This window comes from Trachurus japonicus, chromosome 10, assembly GCF_045865225.1.
Source record: "Trachurus japonicus isolate A0001 chromosome 10, Traja_1.0".
Taxonomy (NCBI): domain Eukaryota; kingdom Metazoa; phylum Chordata; class Actinopteri; order Carangiformes; family Carangidae; genus Trachurus; species Trachurus japonicus.
In genome coordinates this window covers 10,381,481-10,406,858 of record NC_140916.1, presented here as the reverse complement: position 1 = coordinate 10,406,858, position 25,378 = coordinate 10,381,481, and the positions used below count along the sequence as shown (strand labels likewise).

Below are 25,378 nucleotides of genomic sequence, written 5' to 3'. Positions count from 1 at the left end.
CAGCCTGGTTAAAATGTTTCTGAAGGGTCTGTGAGTGTTGGAAAAGTCAGAAAACAAAGATCAACAGTCTCGTCTCAACAACAACAACACGTTTACAGGTGCATCTTAATGAATTAGAAAAGGTTCAAGTCAAACCCGAGTATTGAGAGCATATAGATGGACATACTTTACCGAAGGCCAACATTTCCATATTAAAAATGGTTCTTTTAAAAAAAATGACCTTTTGTAATATTATTAACATTTTTGAGATACTGAATTTTAAGTCTTCAGACATAATAATTACAATTAAAAGAAATTAAACAAATAAAGACACAAAATGTTTTATGGCACTTTTTGAACAGACTTGGCTTTTTTTTTTTTTAACTATCCACAAGTTTCCGAACGTCATCTATGGTCAAAACCGGAAGCCGGTTTTGCGTTTCCGGTGGAATTGTACGTTTATTACGTTTCCATGGTTTTCAGTCGTTGTCATAGTTGCGGTAAACGCATGGATCTATTAACGCTGGCTTTTAACACGGATGTCAATTTGTGTGATATCTATTGTTAAAAGCTGGTGTGATGATCCATGCGTTTTACAGATTTTCATTGACAAAAAAAAAAGATCCATGCATTTACCACGACTACCGAAACCATGGAAACGTAAACAGAAAATTCCACCGGAAGAGCAAAACCGGCTTACGTTTTTGACGTTCGGAAAAAGGTGGATAACCTGGCATTTTACTTTTTAATACTTCATGAGTTGGGGTATGCCTCCCTTGTGCTGTCTTTTCATTTATATATCTATTGATTTATTGACCTTAATAGCTAATTACCTTTCTTTAACCGATAATCTGTCTTTTAAATGACCGTCTTCTGCCTCTCCTTTTTTAACGGTCGCTGTTTCGGACACTTGAATCTCCCAGGATAAATAAATAAAGGTTTCAATCAGTTAATGGATCCATATACTGTATTAGTTTCACTTTTTGAATTGAACTACTGACATAAATAAACTTTTCCATGATTTTCTAATTAATTTAGATGCAAGTTTATTTACACACATCAACTGGAAATCTTTACTGCATGATGTTCATCGCCGCCCCGTTTTTTGCTGTCGACCACCTCGTCTTTGACAGTTTTTCTGATGTACCTTCTCCCCCCCGCCCCCTCCCACCCTCCCACCCCCCTCCTTCCAACAGGCATGCAGTATGGATATGTTGCTAATAGTGGAGCTAGCTCTGCCTCTGCCGCCGCCTCAGGCCCAGCAGCAGCAGCTCCTTCGTCATCCAGCTCTGATGAGGATGATGATGACGAGGAGGAGGAGGAGGAGGAGGATGAGGATGAGGAAGCAGGTCTGCTTTCGCTTTTACCTCCAACCCCCATAACCTTTCACCCCCCCCCAAAACCCCCCCTCTCCATTGTGATGCGTCATCCACCTCCTGTTTTTGTCTTGAAACCTGCATCGCCCCCAAAACTTCCCTTTTTTAAATTATAACTTTTTGTGCGTTTTGGTAACCCTTTAATTTACAGGCTATTAATTACGTGGTAATGTCAAGAAATAGCCATGAAATAACAATTAATTGTGTAGTAAAGTCAAGAAATAGCCATGAAGTAACAATTACGTGATAATGTCAAGAAATAGCCAAGAAATAATAATTAATTACTTGGTAATGTCAAGAAATAACAATTAATTACATACATAGAATTGTCAAGAAATAGCCAAGAAATAGCAATAAATTGCATAGTAATGTCAAGAAGTAGCCAAGAAATAACAATTAATTACGTAATAATGTCAAGAAGTAGCCAAGAAATAACAATTAATTACGTAATAATGTCAAGAAGTAGCCAAGAAATAACAAGTACTCACGTGACAATGTCAAGAAATAACAATAACATGATAATGTCTAGAAATAACCATTAAATAACAATTAATTACGTAGTAAAGACAAGAAATAGCAGAGAAATAACAAATAATTACGTGATAATGTCCACAAATAGCCTAGAAATAACGGCCAATTTCATAGTAATGTCATGTTCTTCATAAAGGCTAAAGATTACACGTGGTTTTCATGCTTTGAATTTTTTGTGAAAGGTCAGAATATTCTCCACCAGGTTCTTGCAATGGACCGTTATTTCTTACATTATCATGTAATTAACGGCCTCTAAATTAAAGGGTTACCTGCGTTTTTTGTTGTTTTTTTCATTTCCCACTCATGCAACGTCACTTTTTTTAGTCGCTACCTCTTCTGTCATTCCTGCTCCACCTAAAGCTCCTAATGCTGCTACATCCACACTGCTACGTATGTTTTCATTTTATCACGCATCTCTTTTCTGCTTCATTTTCACATTGATACCACAGGAAAACACCGAAAACACAGAGACGTTTTGGTAACGATGACTCATCAGTAGAGAAAGCAGCTCGGTTAATGAAATAGGAGTGTTTTTTGACCTTGTTGTTTTTGCTAGAAGCTGTTTTTTAAAATTGAATTCTGCATCTGAACACCACAGCTCTTTGCAGCTACTCGTTTTTGCAGCATTAGTGTAGTAACTTATCGGCTGCGGAGAAGAAGATGTTGTACCTGAATCGTGATTGCTCAGGCATACGTATGTTTTCAGGTGCGATTGTATTAAAATGAAAACGTAGCAGTGTGGATGTAGTTAGTGTAAACGAGTCCCTCCGCCCATCGTCCGTCCGCCTCCTCTTGATCTAATTGGTTTAATCAGATTCTTCTTCCACCTGCCGCCTCTCTCACCTTCACCAGCCTCATGTTGAATCCATCTGTCGTCCTTTAAAAACCTTTATTCCTCCTCTCTTGTTGCTCCGTCAAGTTAAAACTGACATTCATTTGTGTTATTTTTATTTCTCAGAAAGGTGAGCAGGTAAGTTCAGGTGAGCTTCTCGGTCTAAGTTCCTGCCTCCTGTCTTTTTATTGGAAGCTTTGGTTCCTTCGCTGCCGTCTTAACTCGCTCTCACTCAAGTAATCTCAGGGACACGTTGATCGTCCGTCCGTCAGTGGGTTTTTAATAGTCGTCCAACTGGAAATAAAATTTTTAAAAAATCAGACTGTGTTGAGTCTTCACAGCTGTGGAGATTAAATGGAAATAGATGTGATTATCTAATAATGGGCTTAATAAGATCAGGTTTCAGGAGCAGTTTGCAAATGAATCCACCACATTTTGGTCATTTATGGACTCTATAACATGAGGATTTGTTGCTTTTTGTAGTTTTTATGCTGTTTTATTATCATAGTGTTTTCATGGACTTACAGGCAAAGTAATTTAATCGTCTCTTTGGCCTGAGACGACCCTGTTTGCCAAAAAGCTTGTTGGCGCTTCACCAAAGTGCTCGACTCTGACTGAAAGCTTTTTAATATATTATTGTTTGACTTTGTTCTGCACAGGAGTGAAGATTTGTGCTTTTCATGCAGACGTTAATTTAACTGGCAGATAAAGACTTTTATTTATGGGACCTGAAAGAAAATGAATGTCCCCAAAGAAAGTCATAATAATGAGATTAAAAGTCATAAGTATGAGATAAAAAGTTAAAATGATGAGATTTTCAAGTCGTTATTGTGGGATATAAAAGTCAAAATTTGTCTTTGACACTTTTTATGACTTTTTATTTATCTCATTTCAATTTTAAATCTCATATTTATGAATTTTAATCAACCATTTAACCATTATGACTTTATCTCATAATTTGGATTTTTGATTTTAAATCTCATCATTAAGACTTTTGATGTAATAAATCTGACTTTTTATCTCGTTATTTCAATTTTAAATCTCGTAATTATGAATTTTAATCTCATCATTTTTACTTTTAATGCCATAATTATAATTTAACTGATCATAATTATGATTTATCTCATAATTTGGATTTTTAATCTAATAATTTTATGATTTTATCTCATAATTGTGACTTTAAATCACATTAATTAGATTTTAAATCTCATAATTAAGACTTTTGATGTAATAAATATGACTTTTTATCTCATGTTTTCAATTTTAAATCTCATCATTGTGACTTTTCGTCTCATAATTGTGACTTAACTTGAGGATATTTACTTTATGTCACTGTCACAAACAGGCCTCCACAGATATGAACTAGTTTCTGAAACAGACGAACTAACTGGTGCTGATGTAACGCCGCGCTGCGTCGCGTTACCTCGGTCTCACACCTCCGTCTGTTGTTGCACCACTCAGCTGCTCTGCAGGTGACGCTCCCTCAGGTGCTTGTGTCATCAGCCAGAGGTTAACGGGTTTTTAAATATAGCCCCTCCCCCGCCGCCAGCTGCAGCCTCCCTTTGTGTGTGTGTGTTTGCTGACTCGCTCGGTCCCGGTGAGGGAGCTCCGGTGGAGGTTTTGTCGGCCGTCCAGCGCTCATTAGCACATCACTTAATTAAAAGAGGCGCTTGTTTTAGCCCTCAGCTCCTCCCCGATGACCTGCACCAGGTCTCGACGGCGTTGCTCCGTCTTACAGCGGCAGAGATGTTGATCTACCAGGAGTTGAAAACCTTTCTGTCTTTATTTTACTCACTAAATGAACAAATAGATTCAAAACGGACAAACTTGTTTTATACGGTTGAGTTTTCTCTCTCTTCAAATCAGCTCATTAATGAAAACTGTTTGCTTTAAATCATTCATCTGAGCAGCAGGAATTGGAGGGAGCCAGGGAGGTGATGGTAGTGCTGTTTTATCACCCTGTCGTCATGGGAAACAGTGACACTTTATCATAAATGTCTGAAACAGACATTAGGTTAATGTTAAAGGCTCGTCCTCTTTTTAAAGCCATCAAATAACAAATTTATAGCAAATAATGCTATAAAAATAATCAAATAAGAATAAGAAACTACATTATTATAAGTGTTATTGTTATCAAACCCTTTTATTTAAAGGGAGATTGGGTTTCTTTTTTGAGATGTGTGGTTAAAAAACAGACAAATGCACTTTATAATTAGACGCACAAGCATTAAAAATAGTGTAAATAATGCAAGTGTGATTGATTATACATTAATATAATCCTTTACTCCAGTGAAGTGAGGATTTAGTGTCACTTATTGTGTTTTCTGGAGCTTATTTAATTTCTTTGAGGGTGCAGCTGAAGTTAAAATGAACAAACTGAATATTAAGTTGCACAATACAACCACGTAATTGTTGCTGCAGTTACTGTAAGTGAGCATTATTTTCATAGTCGCATCATATCGTCACATTTTAACACATTAAATTTGGCATTTTTGATGAATTAGTGACCAGTTTAAACACAAATATTGTTCATTTCTACTCAGAACTGTGAAAAGTGTGAAAAGTGTGAAAAACGATCGTCCAAATTCACACAGATCTTCACACTTTGATTTCAGACACACACACACACACACACACACACACTCTCTGTCAGTGTTTTGATTTCTTCTTTGTCGTGTTTTCGCCAAAACCTGCTGAGTCACTCTGGAGCCGGAGCCAGAATCTGCTGAGTGGTGGTGTGTGTGTTCGTGTGCGTGTGTCTCAAGTGAGCGACATCGAACGCTCTTGTTATGAAAGCAGAGCGGCGGCGCCCGGCGTCTGAGTTCACCCTTCAGTCGCACGTTACATCTTCTAACTTTAACCCTTTGTCGACCGTCGGTGTGAAAACTGAAACACGACACGATGAACAAAACAAAACATCGTCCGATCGTTGATAATCAGATCAGTGGCACCGATTAGAGAGGAGGAGGAGGAGGAGGAGGAGGAGGAGGAGGAGGAGGGACGACCACGGTGTGAATGAAGCTTTAATTATCATTAACGAGGGGCGACAGCGGCGAGGAAGAGGAGGAGGAGGAGGTGACTGGAAACTTAGGATCAGATGACGAAGGAGAAGGAATTCAAAAACAGTTTGTTTTCCTCTTTTTTTATTGATCTGTCATCTGTGACAGAACAGAGGAGGAAGAAGAAGAAGGCTTAACTGTCCTGGTGTCTTCCTCCTCCTCCTCCTCCTCCTCCTCAGAGCAGATAATCCAATAGTCTGCTGCTCTGACTTAGTCGGAGATAATTGGATCCCCTCCCGTCCAATCAGCTCTCGGCCACCGGCTCCTGTCGCGTGCCTCGGTTTGATCCCTCCTCTTGGCCCCACAGGCGTCGACATGCATTCAGATGTAGTGGACCCTTATAATTATAATAATTATTATAATAATAATAATAATAATAGTCCTACTGGGAATTAAAAACTGAAACAACTCATTCATTATTGCAGATTTTGCACTTTGACTTTTTGTGTTGAATCAGACAGGAGATCGACTGTATCGATCAGATTGATTGAGTTTTTCAGTTTTTACTGATGGGATGGGAAATGTATGAAATCACTCTCTAAAGGTAAAAGCTGAAGGAAAAGCAGATAAAAAAAACACAACAACACCATCAGTTTGAGGTGTTTTTTTTTACTTTTCCGACACTACAGCAAGTTTAAGAAGCATTAAAACTCACTTCACTTTGAGCTGCTACAGCAATAAAACTGTCCTCACACGGTGAAGCATCATTATTGGGTTAATAATGTCACATACTTTAATGCACACATGCTTAATTTGATACTTTAAAGTATCTGCTACTGGTGGTGATACTCTTTTATACCAAAGTAAGATATTTTCAAGTTTTAAGAGCTCAGTATTTTCCTCACGTTTCCTCTCAACTTCTTTTTTCTTTTCTTTTCTCTTTGGCCCAGTCTCATTTCTCTTTCATACCTCTTCACCTAACATGGCGAGGGTTTGTAATGATAGAAATATTCCCTGATGCAATAAGACACCACTATGATCCTGTAATATACATCATCATTGTGTTGCATTGTTGATATCAGACAAGTAGTAAAAAAAAAGTTTAATTAATTAATTGCTGCAGGACTTTGGTTTTAGATTTTGCATCAGCTGCTGCATCAGACATGAAAACGTGTAAAAAAACAAAAAAAACAAAAAGGATTTTATGCAAATGAGCAGCAACGATGTAACTAGATCTTTTCTATGAAGAACAGGGGTCGTGATGTGTACAACTTTAAATAGTTGTGGTAATTTTAAAATCTTTATTAAAACTGAAAACATTTACACGTCTGAGGGTTAGAAATTGAGATTGGAGCTTTTTCCTCTTCTTCTTCTAGTGCTGTTTCCCACATGTCTTTGTTTTTCTCCTTCTAAACTCACATGTTAAGAAAAGATAAAAGATATTATAAATAGTTTATCAGTGAATCGATACAAGAGAAACTCTGAGTGTTTGGGGAAACGAAGACGGTAAAGTTCAGAGTCGATCACATGATCTGTGTCTCATCTCTGGTTGTTCTCATGCAGCCGTCGTCCTCCATGTTTTCTCTGCAGCTCTTCATCCTGTTCTCTTTTCTGTATTCACTCCATCTCTCCTTCCCTCTCTCTCTCTCCGAGCCCAGAGGGAGTCCGAGCTCAGCGCAGCTTCACGGCCAAACACACACACACAGAAAAAAAAGCTTCTTTTCATTCCCGTTAATGTTTCGTCTCTTTTATTCTTCTCCCTCGTTCCCTCTTGTTCTTGTATCATTCATCCTCACCGTCCTTTATTCACTTCATTTGCAGCTGCCGTCCTTCATTCTTCCCTCATTTTCTCTTTTACTTTTTATTTTTAGCTTTTTTTTTATTCAGCCCTCCTTCTGGATCCTGGTTCAACTGTTTTCTTTATTATCTCTTTATTTGTGTGTGTTTTTTTTATTTTTAACGTGTGTCTGACTGTTTCTCTCTCAGGTGGTGATACTTCCTCTTCCACGACCGGCAGCGCCTCGCCGGTTCCCAACAGCTACGACTCGCTGGAAGGAGGCAGCTACCCAGGTACAAACTCACCAGAAAACACACTCTGCTGCTTTTATTGGAAGTAACTCACAGTGAGCGTCACCATTAACAATGTAAATAATCAGAATATGTTAAACAAACAAACAAACAAACAAACAGTGTCTTGAAACAGCTGCTTTTCAAAGTTTTGCAGGACTTTTATTTTTATGCCTTCTGGGCAGGAACCGTGTTGTTTTCAGTTTTTCTGTTCCTGTTCTCGTTAACACTTTATCCAGGTAACTAATGGTTATATTTGTGTTAATTTTTTGTATATTGTTGTTATTTTGCGTCTGATGTAGAGGATTTATATCCAGTATCAGGTGTATTTTCCAATCCAATCCATTCATTTATTTATAAAGCACAATTTAAATAAACACAAAGGTTTCCAAAGTGCTGCACAGTAAAATAAAAACCATAAAACATACTAAAAAGGCAAAAATACTAAAGATAAAAAACACAATAAAACATAATTCATTAAATTTCATTAAATAAAAACTTCAAAACTTCAAATTTGATGAATTTATTCGATTTTGCCGGTTAAAGGTCAAACGTCAAAGTCATTGTGACACTTTTTGGTCATAAATCCAGGTACAAACTCATCCATAAACACACTCTTATCTAAATAAGTATGAGTATAGTTATATGAGTTGTGTTTATCTGCTGTTTTTGCTCAAAACTTACCTTTTTAAATTAGCTTGTAATATATAATTTGTGTGCTTTATACTGTTTTATTGATGTTTTTAATTGTATTTCACACTGACTTTGCTCTATTTTATAAGTTTTAAAATGTAAAGTGTCTTTAAGCATCTGTAAAAATGCTTACAAATGAAGTGTATTATTAAAACTGTATGATTAACTCACAGTGAGCGGCAGAGTTTAGTTAAATTCACCATTAAACATGCAAACGATGTGTTTTGTTCTGTTTCAGGTTTCAGTTTCAGATGTTTATCTTTATTACAAATCATAACTTGGCACTGACATAGTTTCGGTCTGTGGTTTGAAAATCAAGAAAAACCAAACGCGTGTTGACACAGGAGGTCGAACTGAAAATGAAACTCGCTGAGCAGCGACTGAAACCTGCTCAGACGACGAAAGAAACAATTACAACACGTTTTTGTTTTTTTTCCACCTTATAAAATAATTTAAAACATGAAATAAATAATCTGAACTCATGGAAACACCCGTTGAAACATAAATATCACACCTTCACATGACCTCTCCCTCTCTCTCCCTCCCTCAGATTCGATGCCTCCTTCCAACGACATGACCAACCAGGCGCAGTCGTACGGTAGCTATGGTTACCCCAGCATGCAGCCGGCCTATCGGCAGGCCCCGGCCCCCCACGGCGGCGACTCCTCCCCGACACACGACCTGTGCGGCACGACGGGCTACCAGCAGTACGCAAAGGTGAGAGAGGAGGAGGGGACGGATCAATAATCAATAACCAACCAACCAACCAGCAGCAGCTTCTCTCTCAGTGTTGATTATGGTCTGTTTCTGCTGCTGGAGAAAGAGTCGATCAGAGCAACATTTTCTTTATAAACAATGTTAGTTGGGTTTTTATGTATATAAAAGCTGCTTTTTTTTGTTGTTTTCTATTATTTTAGAGATTGAAAGACTGTTTTAGACTTAGAGAAACTTTATTGATCCCAAGGGAAATTCAAGTATCCAATCCTATATAAAAAAAATGTAAGGGCAATGTAACACAGATATAAGAAAAGTAAGAATAATACACACTTCATACAGTGGTGGCCAAAATAATAAGCACTTGTCATATTTAAGAAATTCCAGTTGTTTTTGTTTAATTGGCCATTAATCATCATCATGATCTATCAACCATGCACTAGAGGCGTCATGAGAAGATTTAGATACTTTTCCTTACAAAAAAAACAAGCTAGACCTATAGTTTATTTGTCACATAATTACGAGTAATTTCGGTGAAATTCTCATGTACCTTTTGGTTGGATTTGTTTGTTTGGTTTTTTTTAATGAAATGAAGTCGTGTTTTGGAGGCAGTAAAGTTAAAAAAAAAGGTTACAGTAGGTACTTTCAGATCTGTGAGCTGCACAGTCATATAAACTGTGTCCATGCATATGTTATGTTATGTGTAAAATACTAAAATAGAATAAATAGAGAAAATCCTGGAAACATGAAGTAGAAAACTCTGTTGCATATTTATTTCATTTTGCATCGACTGTGTTCAGTTTAGTTTGAGTCTCTCGGTTCGTTAAACCTGCAGAACTTCACATATCCAACACTGAGCTTTTAAAAGAGATTAAACAATGTAACAGCAGCTTTTAAAGGAACTGTTGATGAAGTTGTTACACAGGTTTTATCTCCCTGATCGTTTGGTTTGACTCTTTATCACCTCGCAGATTTTATAAACTTGTTTTTCCTTCAGGGTTCCTACGCAAGTATGGAAAGTATGGAAAGTATGGAATTTGATTTTATACATTTCCAGGTCTGGAAAAGTATGGAAAATGGAAATTATTGTATGGAAATATATTTATCTTAATATCTTATCTGGGTTTGGTCTTATCTGAAGTTATCTGGGTTAATTATTTTTGTATGTGCTACCTATAGCTAAAATCTCCTGGAAATTATTTGGTTACATAATGGCATACACATTCAGAATACAAATGAAAACAAATGATTAATTGCATGATTTTTTTTATATAATGCACAACTATTTACTCAAATACCACAAATTATTTGAATTTTTTACCGAGAAATCTGGAAATTAGGGTCTGGAAAAAGTATGGAATTTGGAAATTTCAAATGTGTAGGAACCCTGTTCCTTCTTTCTTCTTCTTCTTCATCTGCTTTCTTCTTCTCTCTCTTCTCCTCCTCCTCTCTTCAGGTCCAGCCGTTCCCCAGCCTGTCCCAGCTCTCCGCGGCGCTCGGCGGCCTGAGCGGCGTCCCGGAGCTGGAGGTCGAGGCCCTGAGGCCGATCAACCTGCTGCAGGAGAGGAGCCTGCTGCCGCCGCGGCCGCTGGAGGGGCCCGAGCCCAACCTCAGCGCCGACCTCAGGAAGGTCAACTGCAGCCCGCAGTGAGTGAACGACACGTTAAAGGGATAGTTCAAAAATTTTTGGGCAAATTGGCCCATTGCCATAATAGTATATAGTCTTTGCAGTAGGTTCGTTACCTTTAATTGTCGGTGCAAGCTATTTTTAGAACGGCGGAGCAGAGCCGCAAGCTGCTCAGAGCTACGCTACGGAGGCTAATGAGATTTCTTGGTTTCCCTCATCAAACTCATCAACTACACAATCCAACAACTCCAAAACGCTCTGGTGGACAAGTTGTGACCTGCACATTCACCACGCTATGAGATAATAACAGAACGTTACCAGACAGAGTTGTTTTAGAGGTAAATGCAGAGACTGCTTGATGAAAAACTGTCCCTGAAGGCAACGTGCATCAGCGGTTTTGCATGAATTTACCTTATGTATATATATATATATATATATATATATCGACAAATAAAGGTAACGAACCTACTGCTATGACTATAGGGATTATGGCGATGGGCCAATTGGCCAAAAAAATGTTGAACTATCCCTTCAAGTCTTGTTATGATCAGGAAATTTCAAAATAGGAGTCTTCTAATCTTTAAATGTGTGTCTGCTGATCAGGACCTTCAGGTGTACACTGTCGAGCATCCCCCAGACCCAGGCGCTACTCAACAAGGCCCGGCTTCCTCTGGGCCTCCTGCTGCACCCGTTCAGAGACTTACAGGTACGAACGAACCTCTGTGACCTTTAAAAGACTCAACACGTAAAACATTCAGACACAAACCACTTTAGACGTTAATTATCTTCTAATGAAATAGGACAGAGTTAAGTATCTTTAACGTTTTCCATTTTAATTTCCCAAAGAAATCAAGTGTGTGAGGACTTTTTTTTAAAATTTCTTTCCAGTTCAAAATCAAAACATCAAATAAACTGCACTTCTGCTGCATTTTTACGTTTTGGAACATGAGCCGTGTTTTATTTTTTCCAGTTTTTCTGTCTGTCCTGTTCTCGTTAGACGTTATATCTCAGTAAAATGAATCAAATAGATGAGATGGTTGTAGTCAAAGGTCAAAAGTCAGAGTCAGTGTGACCTCAAGATACAGTTTTTAGCCATAAACGATGACCAGATTTCACACAAAGCTTCTTACTCACTGACTAACTACGATGCATTAATTCTAGTTTCTTGATCCGTTTGCAACAGAAAGTGAGATATTTGATTATGGCTGCAATTAAAAATCATTATCATCATTAGAAGCTGCAGTCGTTCTGTCCTCTTAACTTTTTGCAAAGCACATATTTTTATTTTTTATTTTTAATTCCATACGATTAAAAATAAGACGGGTGCTCCCACTTCTTTCTCTTTATTTATCCTAAATATATAAATTTAATCTTGTACTTGGTTGTTTTCACCTTGTGTAAAGTTTGTCTGCTCACCACCCACTGAGACAGTTGGAGTGAGTTGCAGCTGCAGCGGCGGCAGGACGGTGATAAGACGAAGGCAGATTGTAGAGTGAGAGTGTATTTATAGAGGAGGCGTCGTCGAGGCTGACGTGGTTTCAGAGAGAAAGAGGGAGGGAGAGCGAGAGCTGACGGAGAACAGCGATGCACTGATACCGCCGGAAAAACAGCGACAGCGGCCGAACGCTTGTCGACGCTCAGAAGTGAATGGAAACTTTGTGCGGCCGAGCAGCTCGATGCAGAGTTTCAGGCAGCAGCGTTGTGGTCGAGACCGTCAAACCGATGTGAGATCATTTTCAAGACCATCACTGTATTCACTACCAGTACCCAGAATAATCATGTGGCTTGGTAGTTACACTATTACTCAGCTAAAAAGAAAAGATACACTACCCGTCCAAAAAAAATAAGTCACCACCTGGATTTAACTAAGCTAATAGGTAAGAGCCTCCCATTCGAAAATTAAAAACTTGAAGGACAGTGGGGAACTATCATCTTTAAAGGAGAATTCCGGCCATTTTTGATCCTTAAATCGTTGTCCTGATAGTCACCCAGTGTTGGGGGGAGCAAAAAACGCGACTAAAATTGATGCAGGCAAACCAGAGTTACACCATGGCTACCCGGTGCTCGGGATAGCGACAACGCTAAAGTATGGGGGCAATTTTTTCAATCACAACAAACACTCAAAAAAACAATCAAATATCTATGGTACATGACTCAAATCCTTACGAGACACCACTGAACTCATATAGTGTACAGTATAAACAGTATAAACTTTGTGTTTTTGCATGTAATCACTCACCTCAGATAGCCTAACTCTGAAACGTCCTGGAAAGACATTACTATCCGATCGCAGAGCGCCTGCTCTCCCCGCCACAGAAACAAACACTTTTTCCTTGTTGTGATGTTACAAAAATAAACGGTCGGAGATATTTTGGACATTACCACTGCACTGCTCGACCGTTTATTTTTGTAAAGAAATCATTCCTTTCGACGATTTTCTGAGTTGTTTCATCTCTTTAGTGTTTGAACATTGTGAAAAGTACCAATTGTTTTTTACCAGAGCTAAAAATAATCTGCAACATTTTGTCCAAAACACAAAGATATTTAATTTCTAATAATATAAAACAGAGAAACATTTTGAATCAACAAACACATTAAAGAAGTGATTAATCAACTCTAGTGTTTGTTGTTTAATCGGGAGAGAAAGCGACTGCTCCGTCAGCGGAGCTCAGTAATTAACCATTTAACTGAGAACAGATAATAAAAGAAAGAGTTTTATTTTCAATGTTTTAACGTTTCAACGGTTTTGCTGTTTATTTTAAGTTATGAACCCGTTCTGTTGGGAAAAAAAGAACATTCGTCATATTAATATTTTTCTTATTCCCTCTAAATGGAACAGTTTAATCTCGTCAATTAATGGCCAGTTAACGAGCGTTAACGAGTTCAGCAGCACAGAGTGAAGTGATCGGGTTTGATCAATAATAAAGACGTAATCAATAAGTTAAACGGGGAAGAGAAGCATCGGGAACAGACGGAGCCGCCGCTTTAACAAAGATTCAATCAGAACAGAAACAAAAAGCTTCAAATCTTCAGTCGTGAGCAGAGGAACGTTTGAATCAAGAGATCGGCGGTTCGATCCCCGACTGTGCGATTTGTGAATGTGGAGAAAAAACACATCAGATTAAAACCCTCCTGTTGACCTGCTGGGTCAAGGAAGGAAGGAAGGCAGGAAGAATGAAGGGATAGAAGGAAGGAAGGACAAAGGGAAAGAAGGAAGGAAGGAAGGAAGGAAGGAAGGAAGGAAGGAAGGAAGAATGAAGGGATAGAAGGAAGGCAGGAAGGACAAAGGGAAAGAAGGAAGGAAGGAAGGAAGGCAGGAAGAATGAAGGGATGGAAGGAAGGAAGGACAAAGGGAAAGAAGGAAGGAAGGAAGGAAGGAAGGACAAAGGGAAAGATGGGAGGAAGGAAGGAAGGAAGGAAGGAAGGCAGGAAGAATGAAGGGATAGAAGGAAGGAAGGACAAAGGGAAGGAAGGAAGGAAGGCAGGAAGAATGAAGGGATAGAAGGAAGGAAGGACAAAGGGAAAGAAGGAAGGAAGGAAGGAAGGAAGGACAAAGGGAAAGATGGGAGGAAGGAAGGAAAGATAGATGGAGGGAGGGAAACTGAATGGGTCAATTGGGTCAAAAAAGAAGGAAGAAGGGAGGGAGGCAAAAAAGGATTGTGGAAAGAAGGAAGGGAAAGGGAAAAGGAAGGAAAGATGGAGGGAGGGAGGGAACAGACCAGGTGAATTGGATCAAAAGAGGAAGGAAGAAGAAGTAAGGACAAAGGGAAGGAAGGAAAGAAGGAAGGGAAAAAGGATTGTGTAAAGAAGGAAGGAAAGAAGGAAGGATGGAGGAAGGGAACAGATGAAGGAAGGAGGGCAGGAGGGTTAATACTCTGTTTGTTGTTGTTGTTGTTGTTGTTGTGCAGCAACTCCCTGTGATCACGTCCAACACCATCGTGCGCTGCCGCTCCTGTCGGACCTACATCAACCCCTTCGTCACCTTCCTGGACCAGCGCCGCTGGAAGTGCAACCTCTGTTACCGCGTCAACGACGGTGAGGCGGCGACCAGTTCCCTCCTCCTTCATCTAATTATCATCACTTCATCATTGATGTCCAGTTGTTTTAGTTCACTGCAGATGTTTCACTCACGTTTTATCTTCTCCCCCTCCTCCTCCTCTTTCTTCTCCTTCTCTTTCCTCTCCTTCTCCTCCTTCTCTTTCGACCCTCTTCTCCTTTTTCTCCTCCTTCCTCTGCTCCTTCTTCTTCTCTTCCTCCTCCTTCTTCCCCTTCTTCTTCCACCCCTCCTCCTTCTCCTCCTCTTTCTTCTTCTTCCTCCTCCTTCTTCTTCTACTTCTCCCTCTCCTCCTTCATTTTCTTCTCCTCTCCATCTTTCTTCTCCTCCACCCCCTCCCCACCTTCTTCTTCTTCATCTTCTCCTCCTCCTTCTTCTTCTCCTCTCCTTCTTTATTTCTCTTCTCCTCCTCCTTCTACTCCTCCCTCTCCTCCTTCATTTTCTTCTCCTCTCCTTCTTTCTTCTCTTCTCCTCCCCTTACCCCTCCTTCTTCTCCTCCTCTTCCTCCCACCCCTCCTCCTTCTTCTTCTCCCCCCCCTCCTTCTCCTCTTCCTCTCCTCCTCCTTCTCCTCTTCCCCTTACCCTCCCCCCTACTCCTCCTCCTCCTCCTGCTCCTCCTCCTCCTCCTCCTTCTCTCCTCCAGTTCCAGATGAGTTCATGTACAACCCCGTCACCAGGTCGTACGGTGAACCTCACAAGAGACCAGAGGTGCAGAACTCGACCGTGGAGTTCATCGCCTCCTCAGACTACATGGTACCGTCACTCCTCCTCTTTTTCCTCCTCTTCCTCCTCTTTTTCCTCCTCCTGCTCTGACCTCCCTGACTTTACATTGTTGGTGTAGTATGATGGTCTGTCCACTAGAGGGCAGCATCGTCTTGGTGATCAAACATCTGAGGAGTGTGTGTGTGAAGTTAAACAGGCAGAAGAAACAAACACATCTGGATTAAAACTGAATTAAATGTTGCATTAAAGCAGAAGTAAGCGATCCGGTCGTTTTCGCTAATGCTGCGTTCCAGGCAGGCTTTTGAAATCGTAAATTACAGCTTCAAGTCACAACTTACGACTTTGTAGCGTTCCAGGCAACTCACTCGTGTTTTTCCGACCTGTTTTACCGGTGAAAGTCACTATAACGGCCACTCGTAACTTCCGACCGGTGAACTCGTACCAGATCGAACTGGTACCACTTCACGGTCGGAAAAATACGAGTTTCCTTGAACGCACCATAACAGTCCTCGTCCCTACGTCGCCACATTCACGGCGTTCCTTGGCTGCACACACAGCCCTGCATGCCGTTCTCTCTCCTCATTGGATAAAAACTGTAGGATACGATAAATGTTTTCTCCTCGACTCAGAGCAGAGCAGAGTGACTGACAGACCCGTGTTTCAGACCAAACACTCTATGTAAGTGATTGCTGTCGGAAGATATAACTATTTAAGACTTATATTAACACAAATATATCACTTACTTCTGCTTTAAGTTAATTAAATTAAGTTTTCACATCTGATCTGATGTTTTGTTTTAATTCGTCTCCACTCATCACGTTTTTGTTGTGTGCTCAGCTGCGACCTCCCCAGCCGGCCGTCTACCTGTTCGTCCTCGACGTATCCCATAATGCAGTGGAGTCGGGCTACCTGAAGCACCTCTGTGAATCGCTGCTCGACAACCTGGATAAGTCAGTCCTTAAAGGGATAGTTCAACATTTTTGGGAAATTGGCCCATTGCCATAATCCCTATAGTTATAGCTGTAGTTTCATTACCTTCAGAGCTACGCTACGGAGGCTCATGGGATTTCTTGGTTTCCCTCATCAAACTCATCAAATACACAATCCAACAACTCCAAAACGCTCTGGTGGACAAGTTGTGACCTGCACATTCACCACGCTATGAGATAATAACAGAACGTTACCAGACAGAGTTGTTTTTGAGGTAAATACAGAGACTGCTTGCTGAAAAACTGCCCCTTGACGGGAATGCGCATCAGCGGTTTTGCATGAATTTACCTCTAAAACAACTCTGTCTGGTAACGTTCTGTTATTATCTCATAGCGTGGTGAATGTGCAGGTCACAACGTGTCCACCAGAGCGTTTTGGAGTTGTTGGATTGTGTATTTGATGAGTTTGATGAGGGAAACCAAGAAATCCCATTAGCCTCTGTAGCGTAGCTCTGAGCAGCTCGCGGCTCTGCTCCGCCATTCTAAAAATAGCTTGCACTGACAAATACAGGTAACTAACCTACTGCTATGACTATAGGGATTATGGCAATGGGCCAATTTGCCAAAATGTTGTACTATCCCTTTAAAAAAACTAAACAAAAAAAACAAGCAGATGTTTGTTTCTCTGTCAGAACCGACCGTTTCTGACACAAAAGTGTTTTTTTTTGTGTATTTTGTATGTGTGTCTCTCAGGTTGCCCGGGGATACGCGCACCAGGGTCGGCTTCCTCACCTTCGACAGCACCATCCACTTCTACAACCTGCAGGAGGGGCTGTCGCAGCCGCAGATGCTGGTGGTGTCTGATATCGACGGTACGTCAGGGTGTTGATACGGAAACACGTTTAAAAAATTTAAATATTACAAAGATAAAAGAGGAAATAAATTCTCCTCGGATTCATCGGAGCTCGAGGATTTTAACTTTATGTCTCAACAGGAAAATGAGGATGCAAATAATCTCAACCTATAGAGAAATTAGTTTTCATTTATGGTGAAATACTTTTAAAATTAAGATGCATGCTTTGTTCTTTTTGCAAATGTGTAAATAAATGAAATTTCGGAGCAGCTGGAAGGAGAGTGAAGATTTCTCTCTGTTTTTATTTTATTTGTAGTTAAACTTTATGTTTTTGTTTGTCGTTGTTTCTTCTCTCAGACGTGTTCATCCCGTCTCACGACAGTCTGATGGTGAACCTGAAGGAGAGCAAAGAGGTAAAACGTCTCCTCCACATGTGTTCATGAGCTTCCTCCACTCATGTTTTTACACTTTTTTGCTTACATTTAAAGGAGAATTCCGGCCATTTTTGACCCCTAAATCGTTTTCCCGATGGTCACCCGGTGTTGAGGGGGAGCAAAAAACGAAACGAAAACAATTTACGTGTCAAAAATGGCCGGAATTCTCCTTTAAGGTGCAAAATTAGTTTCGTTTTTCTTCACTTCTTGTTTTTGTTGCCTTTTTAAGAAATCAGAAAAACTTTATTGTCCATTGCAAGAGCAGTGGAAATTTAGGTTTGACATCAAAACACAGTAAACACATAAAGTCCATTAGTTATCGTTAATAAAGTCGATGGCAGTTGAGATGAACATTTGTTTTTTAAAAGAAGTTAATAATGTATGATGGCACCTTAATTGTGTTTGAGATATGATAAGAGAGAGATACTTTATTAATCCCAGGCTGGGAAGCAGCAGCAGGTGTTTACTGTACATGCAGTGCAATAAGATACGTAATGTAAATAGTGTGTAAAAATGAATAGAAAAATATGTAAATATAAAGTGAATAGGATTAATATTTACAAATGCTACATGTTAAGTTATATCCATCACATCGTGTTGGGTTCAGACTGTTATAAGAAATAATGGTGAAAGGTTTCCTTCCTTCTACCTGCTCTGACCCACATGCACAAGTCAAATGTTTTCTCTCAGTCTCCAGTGGGTTTGTGTAAAATTAAACAACTTAAACGCAGGAGGGCAGATCTTTTTCTTAAGCTTTATTGTTTATAAATCCTCTTCAAACCCTGATTGAAGCCATTTAATCAAAAGAATTTTCACAAAAATGTAAAATAACAGTCAATCCTGTAAAAACACCAACCAATCATTTTGAACGCCACAAACACATTTATTGGATCGTGATGCGTCTCTCAAACTGATCGCGCACATGCTCGTGGTCTTCAGTGATTTACAATATAGAAAAGACGAAGCTGAATTCAACAAGACATTTACAGAAACGTTATGGCAGAAAAGAACAAACGTTGTGCGTTGCTGAGCTCTGGAGGCGTCTGAAGAAAATGAGCGTTGACTTTTAAACTGTATTTTCAAAATGTCGCCTGCTGCCCGTTTTTCCACCATCTCCTTCTTCACCTTTAAATGAAATATAAACGATAACAACGACGAGTCATTTTCTGGGTTTCCCTCCTGCAGCTGGTGAAGGACCTGCTGACGTCGCTGCCGGCCATGTTCGCTCAGAGCAGGGAGACCCACAATGCACTGGGGCCGGCGCTGCAGGCCGCCTTCAAGCTCATGTCGCCCACCGGCGGCCGAGTCACCGTGTTCCAGACGCAGCTGCCGACGCTCGGCGCCGGGAAGCTGCAGTCGAGGGAAGACCCCAACCAGCGGTCGAGTAAGGTAAAGACGCAGCGGACTGATGATGATGATGATGATGATGATGATGATGATGTTGAAGATGATGATGAAGATGGTTGTTGTTGTTTTAGCAGCAGCTGCAGCTTTTAAATGAGACAGGACAATTAGATGTTTGTCGAGCTCCTCCCTGAGATTTATGACCCTTAAATCAAATCATATGACTGATGAAACCTGGAAGAGCAACTTCTCTTCCAGCTCCTCCCTCCTCCTCCTCCTCCTCCTCCTCTTCCTCCTGCTGTGAGGATTTATGTAATCCAGTCATTATTGCACTTATATTTTCAGGGCTGATGTTTACAGACTGAATCCTGCTTTTTATTTATCTTTGATTTGTCAAGAAGTTACTGCAAAGTATTTAAGGGGATAGTTCAACATTTTGGCAAATTGGCCCATTACCATAATCCCTACAGTCATAGCAGTAGGTTCGTTACCTTTAATTGTCGGTGCAAGCTGTTTTTAGAACGGCGGAGCAGAGCCGTGAGCTGCTTAGAGCTACGCTACGGAGGCGGTTTCCCTCATCAAACTCATCAAATACACAATCCAACAACTCCACAACGCTCTGGTGGACAAGTTGTGACCTGCACATTCACCACGCTATGAGATAATAACAGAACGTTACCAGACAGAGTTGTTTTAGAGGTAAATTCATACAAAACCGCTGATGCGCGTTGCCTTCAGGGACAGTGTTTCAGCAAGCAGTCTCTGTATTTGCCTCTAAAACAACTCCACGGCCAATTTTCCAAAATGTTGAACTATCCCTTTAAGATGATCGGCCCAGGAAACCAGATTCCTCTCATTGTGAACAAATCAGAAACAGAATAAAATAAAAAAAACTAAACTAAACACAACTTCGCTCACACCAGTAGGATCTTTTTTCTTTCTTTCCCAGAATGAGGGAATAAATTTACTCCATAAAATCCTTCTTCATAAAAGGAAAAATAGATATTTTTATAACTGTACACCTTGTCTAAACAGCATCACGGTTAGAAGGGAACAAGTGGAGTTTTTTTAAAATTTCTTCTTTGACACGTCTGTATTTCTTCCCAGGGGGTGCAGCACCTCGGCCCGGCCACGGACTTCTACAAGAAACTGGCTCTGGACTGTTCAGGACAACAGATCGGCGTCGACCTGTTCGTGCTCAGCTCCCAGTACACCGACCTCGCCTCGCTGGGTAAACACACCGACGTCTTTAAAATCAAACCTTTTATCAGCAAATAATTATGTACAATGACAGAACGCTAGAAAGTGGGGAGAAAAAAATGAAATAAGTAAAAATAAATAAATAAAATACATAATGCAATAATCAGAGACACAGAGAGAAACATCGCTGCTCATGGATCAAGTGAAGTCGAGCTACAGTACAGGGAGATTACTCAGCCTGGTGTGCTGGAAGATTTTCCATATAAATTAAAACTGATTGCCATATTTTATAGAAAGTCTTTCTTCTTTTCTGCATCCAATAAGTTATAATATTTTCTTTCATGGCACATATTTATTAATTAATTTCTTATTTTAGAGCTTTTAAAGAGACAGAAACATCTGTACAGAGTTGAAATTGTTACTTAAATTCACGGTGAAACCAGAAACTACTGTCTGAATCGGCCTCAGATTTTATTTTCTATCACTTATCAGAGGTTAAAACGTGGTTCAGAAAAGCTGGCGGCTTTTTCTTTGAGCCCAATTGATCAGGATTATTATTGATCCACTGAAACGGCTGTGAATCTGAACTGATCTGCAGTCGTTTATGTTAAACTAGCACCATTTTAACACATTATTACGCTAAATTAATGTCTGAACTGAACAGAAAATATCTGAAAACATTAAAAAAGTGTTTGATCCTCTGTGTAATCTGTAAATAAACCTCCTCTCCTTCCGTCTGCAGCTTGTATCTCCAAGTATTCGGCGGGCAGCATCTTCTACTACCCCTCCTTCCATCACATCCACAACCCGGCGCAGCTGGAGAAGTTCCAGAGAGATCTGGATCGCTACCTCTCCCGGAAGATCGGCTTCGAGGCGGTGATGAGAATACGCTGCACTAAAGGTAACGGGGTCAAATCCTGACCGTGATTAGAGATTAGATAAAAGTTTTTATTGTCCTAGAGCTCCGCCCTCGACCGGTTTGTTGTTTTCCTCGTTGTTTCTCAGGTTTGTCCATCCACACGTTCCACGGTAACTTCTTCGTCCGCTCCACCGACCTGCTGTCGCTGGCCAACGTGAACCCAGACTCTGCCTTCGCTGTCCAGATGTCGATCGAAGACTCTCTGGCCGACTCGTCTCTGGCCTGTTTCCAGGCCGCGCTGCTCTACACCTCCAATAAAGGTGCAGAAACACACACACACACACACACACACACACACACACACACTTGGATCAGTGTTTGTGGGTCAGTGACCAAAGTCTTTTCAACACTTCCCGGTGTCATTTAAGGTGTTTTACGAGCTCCTCGTGACTCCGGCTCACGTCCAGATGTGAACATGTGGAGATCTGAGAGTTTAATCACCTGCTAAAGATTTAAAAAATATATATTTCTGCTTGACCTCAGTACCAACACACAGGCCTCCTAGTACACACATATGGAAAAGTGTGGAAAATGGAAACTATTGTATGGAAATATATTTATCTTAATACTTATCTGGGTTTGGTCTTATCTGAAGTTATTTGGGTTAATTATTCTGTATGCGCTATTAGGGATGCACATGATTAACCGTTTAACCGTTAACCGATAATACAGCTAATAATATAGATAATTATCTCCTTGTGTTGTCAACTCATGGGGGCGTGTCGACACGTGCAGACTTCCACGTGTCTTCAGTCATATTTCACAGCAGAAAGTTACACAGGAGGACTGACACGATGTGCCAGTTATACAGCGCAGTCCCTGTGAACAGATGTGCATCAACAGCGCTGCGCGAAAAGAATATATAATATTTGAGAGCGATCAGCTGAGACGGAGCTCAGTGGATGTGACGCTGATCAGCTGTTGCAGCGCACGTCCCCGCGAGCGTTGTAATCTTATCGGTTAACGGTCAAAATGTGCATCCCTATGCACTGTTGTGTGTTATGCTGTAATGGCATACAAATTCAGATTAATGAAAATTATTAGGGCTGACCCCCCAAAATCGAAGCTTCCTCCTCCGCCACCGCCGGCCAGCAAAGCTTCGATTATGATCGATTTTATGTCCGTGAATAATCGATTCTCTAAATATGGAAATCAGGACAGCCCTAATGAAAATCAATAAATCAATAAACCCTGAACATCTTTGTTGAAGTTCATCAGTGTAGCTTGTTTTCTCTGTTTGTTTTGTTTACTTCTGTAAGACTGTTGCTCAGTGACTGACAGGTTATTTCAGAATAATTATGTTTATTGAATGAGGGTCGGGCAGAATGAGCTCCTTTCCATCCAGGGAATAAAGAAGTGTTGTGTTTGGTTTGTCTGTTGGGAAAAGTTGAGAAATAACCAAAAAGAAACAAAGAAATCTCTTCTCTCCTCTCTCTCTGTCTCTGATTTACAAAACCAAACCAAACCAACCGTCTGTTTGATTGTTTCCGTCTCTGCAGGAAAGAGACGTATCCGAGTTCACACTCTGTGTCTGCCGGTCGTCAACCAGCTCAGCGACGTGTACGCCGGCGCCGACGTCCAGGCCATCACCTGCTTACTGGCCAACATGGGTGAGTCTCACGCAGGAACTATGAGCTTCAAAGAACTGGTTATTTATCTGAATGTTTCCACTTTGTGTTTCACTTTGACAGACTTAAAGGACAATTCCGGGCAAATTCAACTCGGGGCTAGCCTGACAAGCCAGACTATATCATTAACATGTGTAGTCTAGAAACGACCGGTAGACCTCGGCTCAATCCAGCGGGCGGGATGAAGGCTGTCTTTCAAACTGCCTCTGTACGCGATAGGGTAGCGCTACGACCAATCAGAGCAAAGAGCAGGATGTCGTTAGCCTGACAAGCCAATTAAAATGTATGTCGTCATCGCATTAAGCCCGCCTAACGACTCTCTAAACAGATAGAGCGCTGTGATTGGTGAACACAAACGGTGTTCGAGACTCAAAAAGTTCCCATGGCTCGTTTCTAGACCCACCTACGGAGCAAATACTATATTTGCTGCCGCTAAGGTGCGTCTAGATTTCTAGGCTAACTCGGGCGGTGTTTTCTTAACATTTTAGGTCTAAAAGAAGGAATCTGAAGATTTTCAGTTTAATTGCTCCTGTTTTGCGGTAGTTGTGTCTGTCCCCGCATCTGCTGCTTAAGCTGTTTACATCCCTCAAAGCCGCAGACAGCGTTAGATGGCTACTCAAACATGCACCGGAAGTTTATTTACTTCAAGCAAGCCGACATGTTTGTAAAACTAGATCTAATTCAGAGTCTCGCGCGTGACCCAAGTTGATGTGCTCGGTGTGTTCATGTACAGTCGAAAGCTCCCGTTTGTGTCATTAACACAGGAATATCAACTCTTGACTTGCTTGAAGTAAATAAACTTCTCAGTGCATGTTCGAGTAGCCATCTGACACTGTCTGTGGAAAAAAATTGCGGCTTTGAGGGGAGCAGCGGATGCGGGGACAGACACAACTACCGCAAAACAGGAGCAATTAAACTGAAAATCTTCAGATTCCTTCTATTAGACCTAAAATGTTGGAAAATACAGCCCCGAGTTGAATTTGCCCGGAATTGTCCTTTAATGGTTCAGGTTCAAGTCACTTCAGAGTCTGACACATCGGCCAGATTTTTTTAAAAAGATGATATGAACAACTTCTTTCTCTCCGTCCTCGTTCTCCGTCCAGCCATCGACCGGTCGATAACCTCCAGCCTGTCGGACGCCCGGGACGCGCTGGTGAACGCGGTGGTCGACCTGGCGAGCGCCTACAAGAGCAACGTGTCGAACCTGCAGCACTCGGGCCTGGTGGTCCCGGCCTCGCTGTGCCTCTTCCCCCTCTACATCCTCGCTCTGCTCAAACAGGTGACGCACACACACACACACAGACACACATGTGGGCTCAGACTTCAAACACATTCAACAGAGGCGTTAAAGTTAAACACACAGCGATCAAACGTCTGCAGGTCGATGACACACGTGAAATATAAAGCGCATTATTCGACACACACCCTGAAAACACCCTGTACCTGAGCTGCAAAGACACACACACACACACACGCTTATACACACATTAATACACGCACACACGGACTCATAAAGGCGGAGGTTACAGAGGAACAGGCTGCTACACGGTCACCGACTCTTCATGCACCCAGAACAGGGTGTGTCCACGCTCACACACCCTCTGTGTCATCTGAGACAAAAAAAGAAAAAAGAAAAACCCTCCTAAAGGTCACGACAGCAGCACACACACACACACACACACACACACACCCTGAACGAGCTGAAAAGAAATGAAAACGTGCCCGGAAACAAGAAATTAAATCAGATTACATCATCAACCACCGCCCGCCATTCAAGACGAGGAGTCGAAACCTGATTTATTTTCTGACGCGGCCTCCGTTTAATCCACATAATAATAATAATAAAGCGCCCCTGGAATAAGATTCTTCTTGAACGCAATATGTGATAAACTTTGCTGCATTTCTAATTGGGGACGTCACGATTAGTTGCTTTTAATCGCGGTATTAAACGCCACAATTAATTGATCGTAAAGATTCCTAAATACCGTCACTTTCAGAAAAAAAGATTATGTCTCAACCATAATCGGCAGATGTGCACCAAAGTAAAGGAAAATGCACAGGTACTGGTCCATTTATCTAACGTAACGCTGAATTGGTAGGAATTTAAATGTTAGCGTGTCTTTTGTAATAAAAAATAAAAAAAGATTAAAATAAGCTTAAACATTTGGTATAGATGACAATTAATTACTTAAATATTTCAAACACTTCCCCCGGGGGATTAATAACTGGTCCTATATTAAGAGATAAGTAACGTAATTACTGTATATTTTGACTGTATTTGATTTCACACATTCATAGTGTTGTGAAATGTATTGATGCATAAGAATCGTGATAATCGTAACACCGTGATTATTTCTCTGACAATTATCGTTCCAAGAAAATCTATAATGGTGACGTCACTATTTCTAATAAGTTGTTATATAATTCACCAAATTATTACATTTTCTTTGTATTAAAAAAAAAAAAAGAAACTAAC

General features: G+C 40.6%; 1 protein-coding gene across 4 annotated transcripts in view; it reads left to right on the top strand.

Moving 5' to 3' along the window:
- Nucleotides 1-25,378, top strand: part of sec24b (SEC24 homolog B, COPII coat complex component) — a 35,431-nt gene that overhangs the window by 4,506 nt on the left and 5,547 nt on the right. For 2 of the 4 annotated variants that reach the window (XM_085789233.1, XM_085789234.1), the window contains 16 exons: nt 1,176-1,328; nt 7,704-7,787; nt 9,028-9,194; nt 10,648-10,838; nt 11,422-11,524; nt 14,727-14,853; nt 15,516-15,625; nt 16,433-16,545; nt 17,278-17,396; nt 17,735-17,790; nt 18,997-19,200; nt 20,263-20,386; nt 21,098-21,256; nt 21,361-21,534; nt 22,774-22,884; nt 24,006-24,181. In XM_085789233.1, coding sequence (XP_085645359.1) covers nt 1,176-1,328; nt 7,704-7,787; nt 9,028-9,194; nt 10,648-10,838; nt 11,422-11,524; nt 14,727-14,853; nt 15,516-15,625; nt 16,433-16,545; nt 17,278-17,396; nt 17,735-17,790; nt 18,997-19,200; nt 20,263-20,386; nt 21,098-21,256; nt 21,361-21,534; nt 22,774-22,884; nt 24,006-24,181 — 2,171 coding nt within the window. The remainder of the gene's footprint in view (nt 1-1,175; nt 1,329-7,703; nt 7,788-9,027; nt 9,195-10,647; nt 10,839-11,421; nt 11,525-14,726; nt 14,854-15,515; nt 15,626-16,432; nt 16,546-17,277; nt 17,397-17,734; nt 17,791-18,996; nt 19,201-20,262; nt 20,387-21,097; nt 21,257-21,360; nt 21,535-22,773; nt 22,885-24,005; nt 24,182-25,378) is intronic. The other 2 variants (XM_085789235.1, XM_085789236.1) reach the window with 2 other exon arrangements.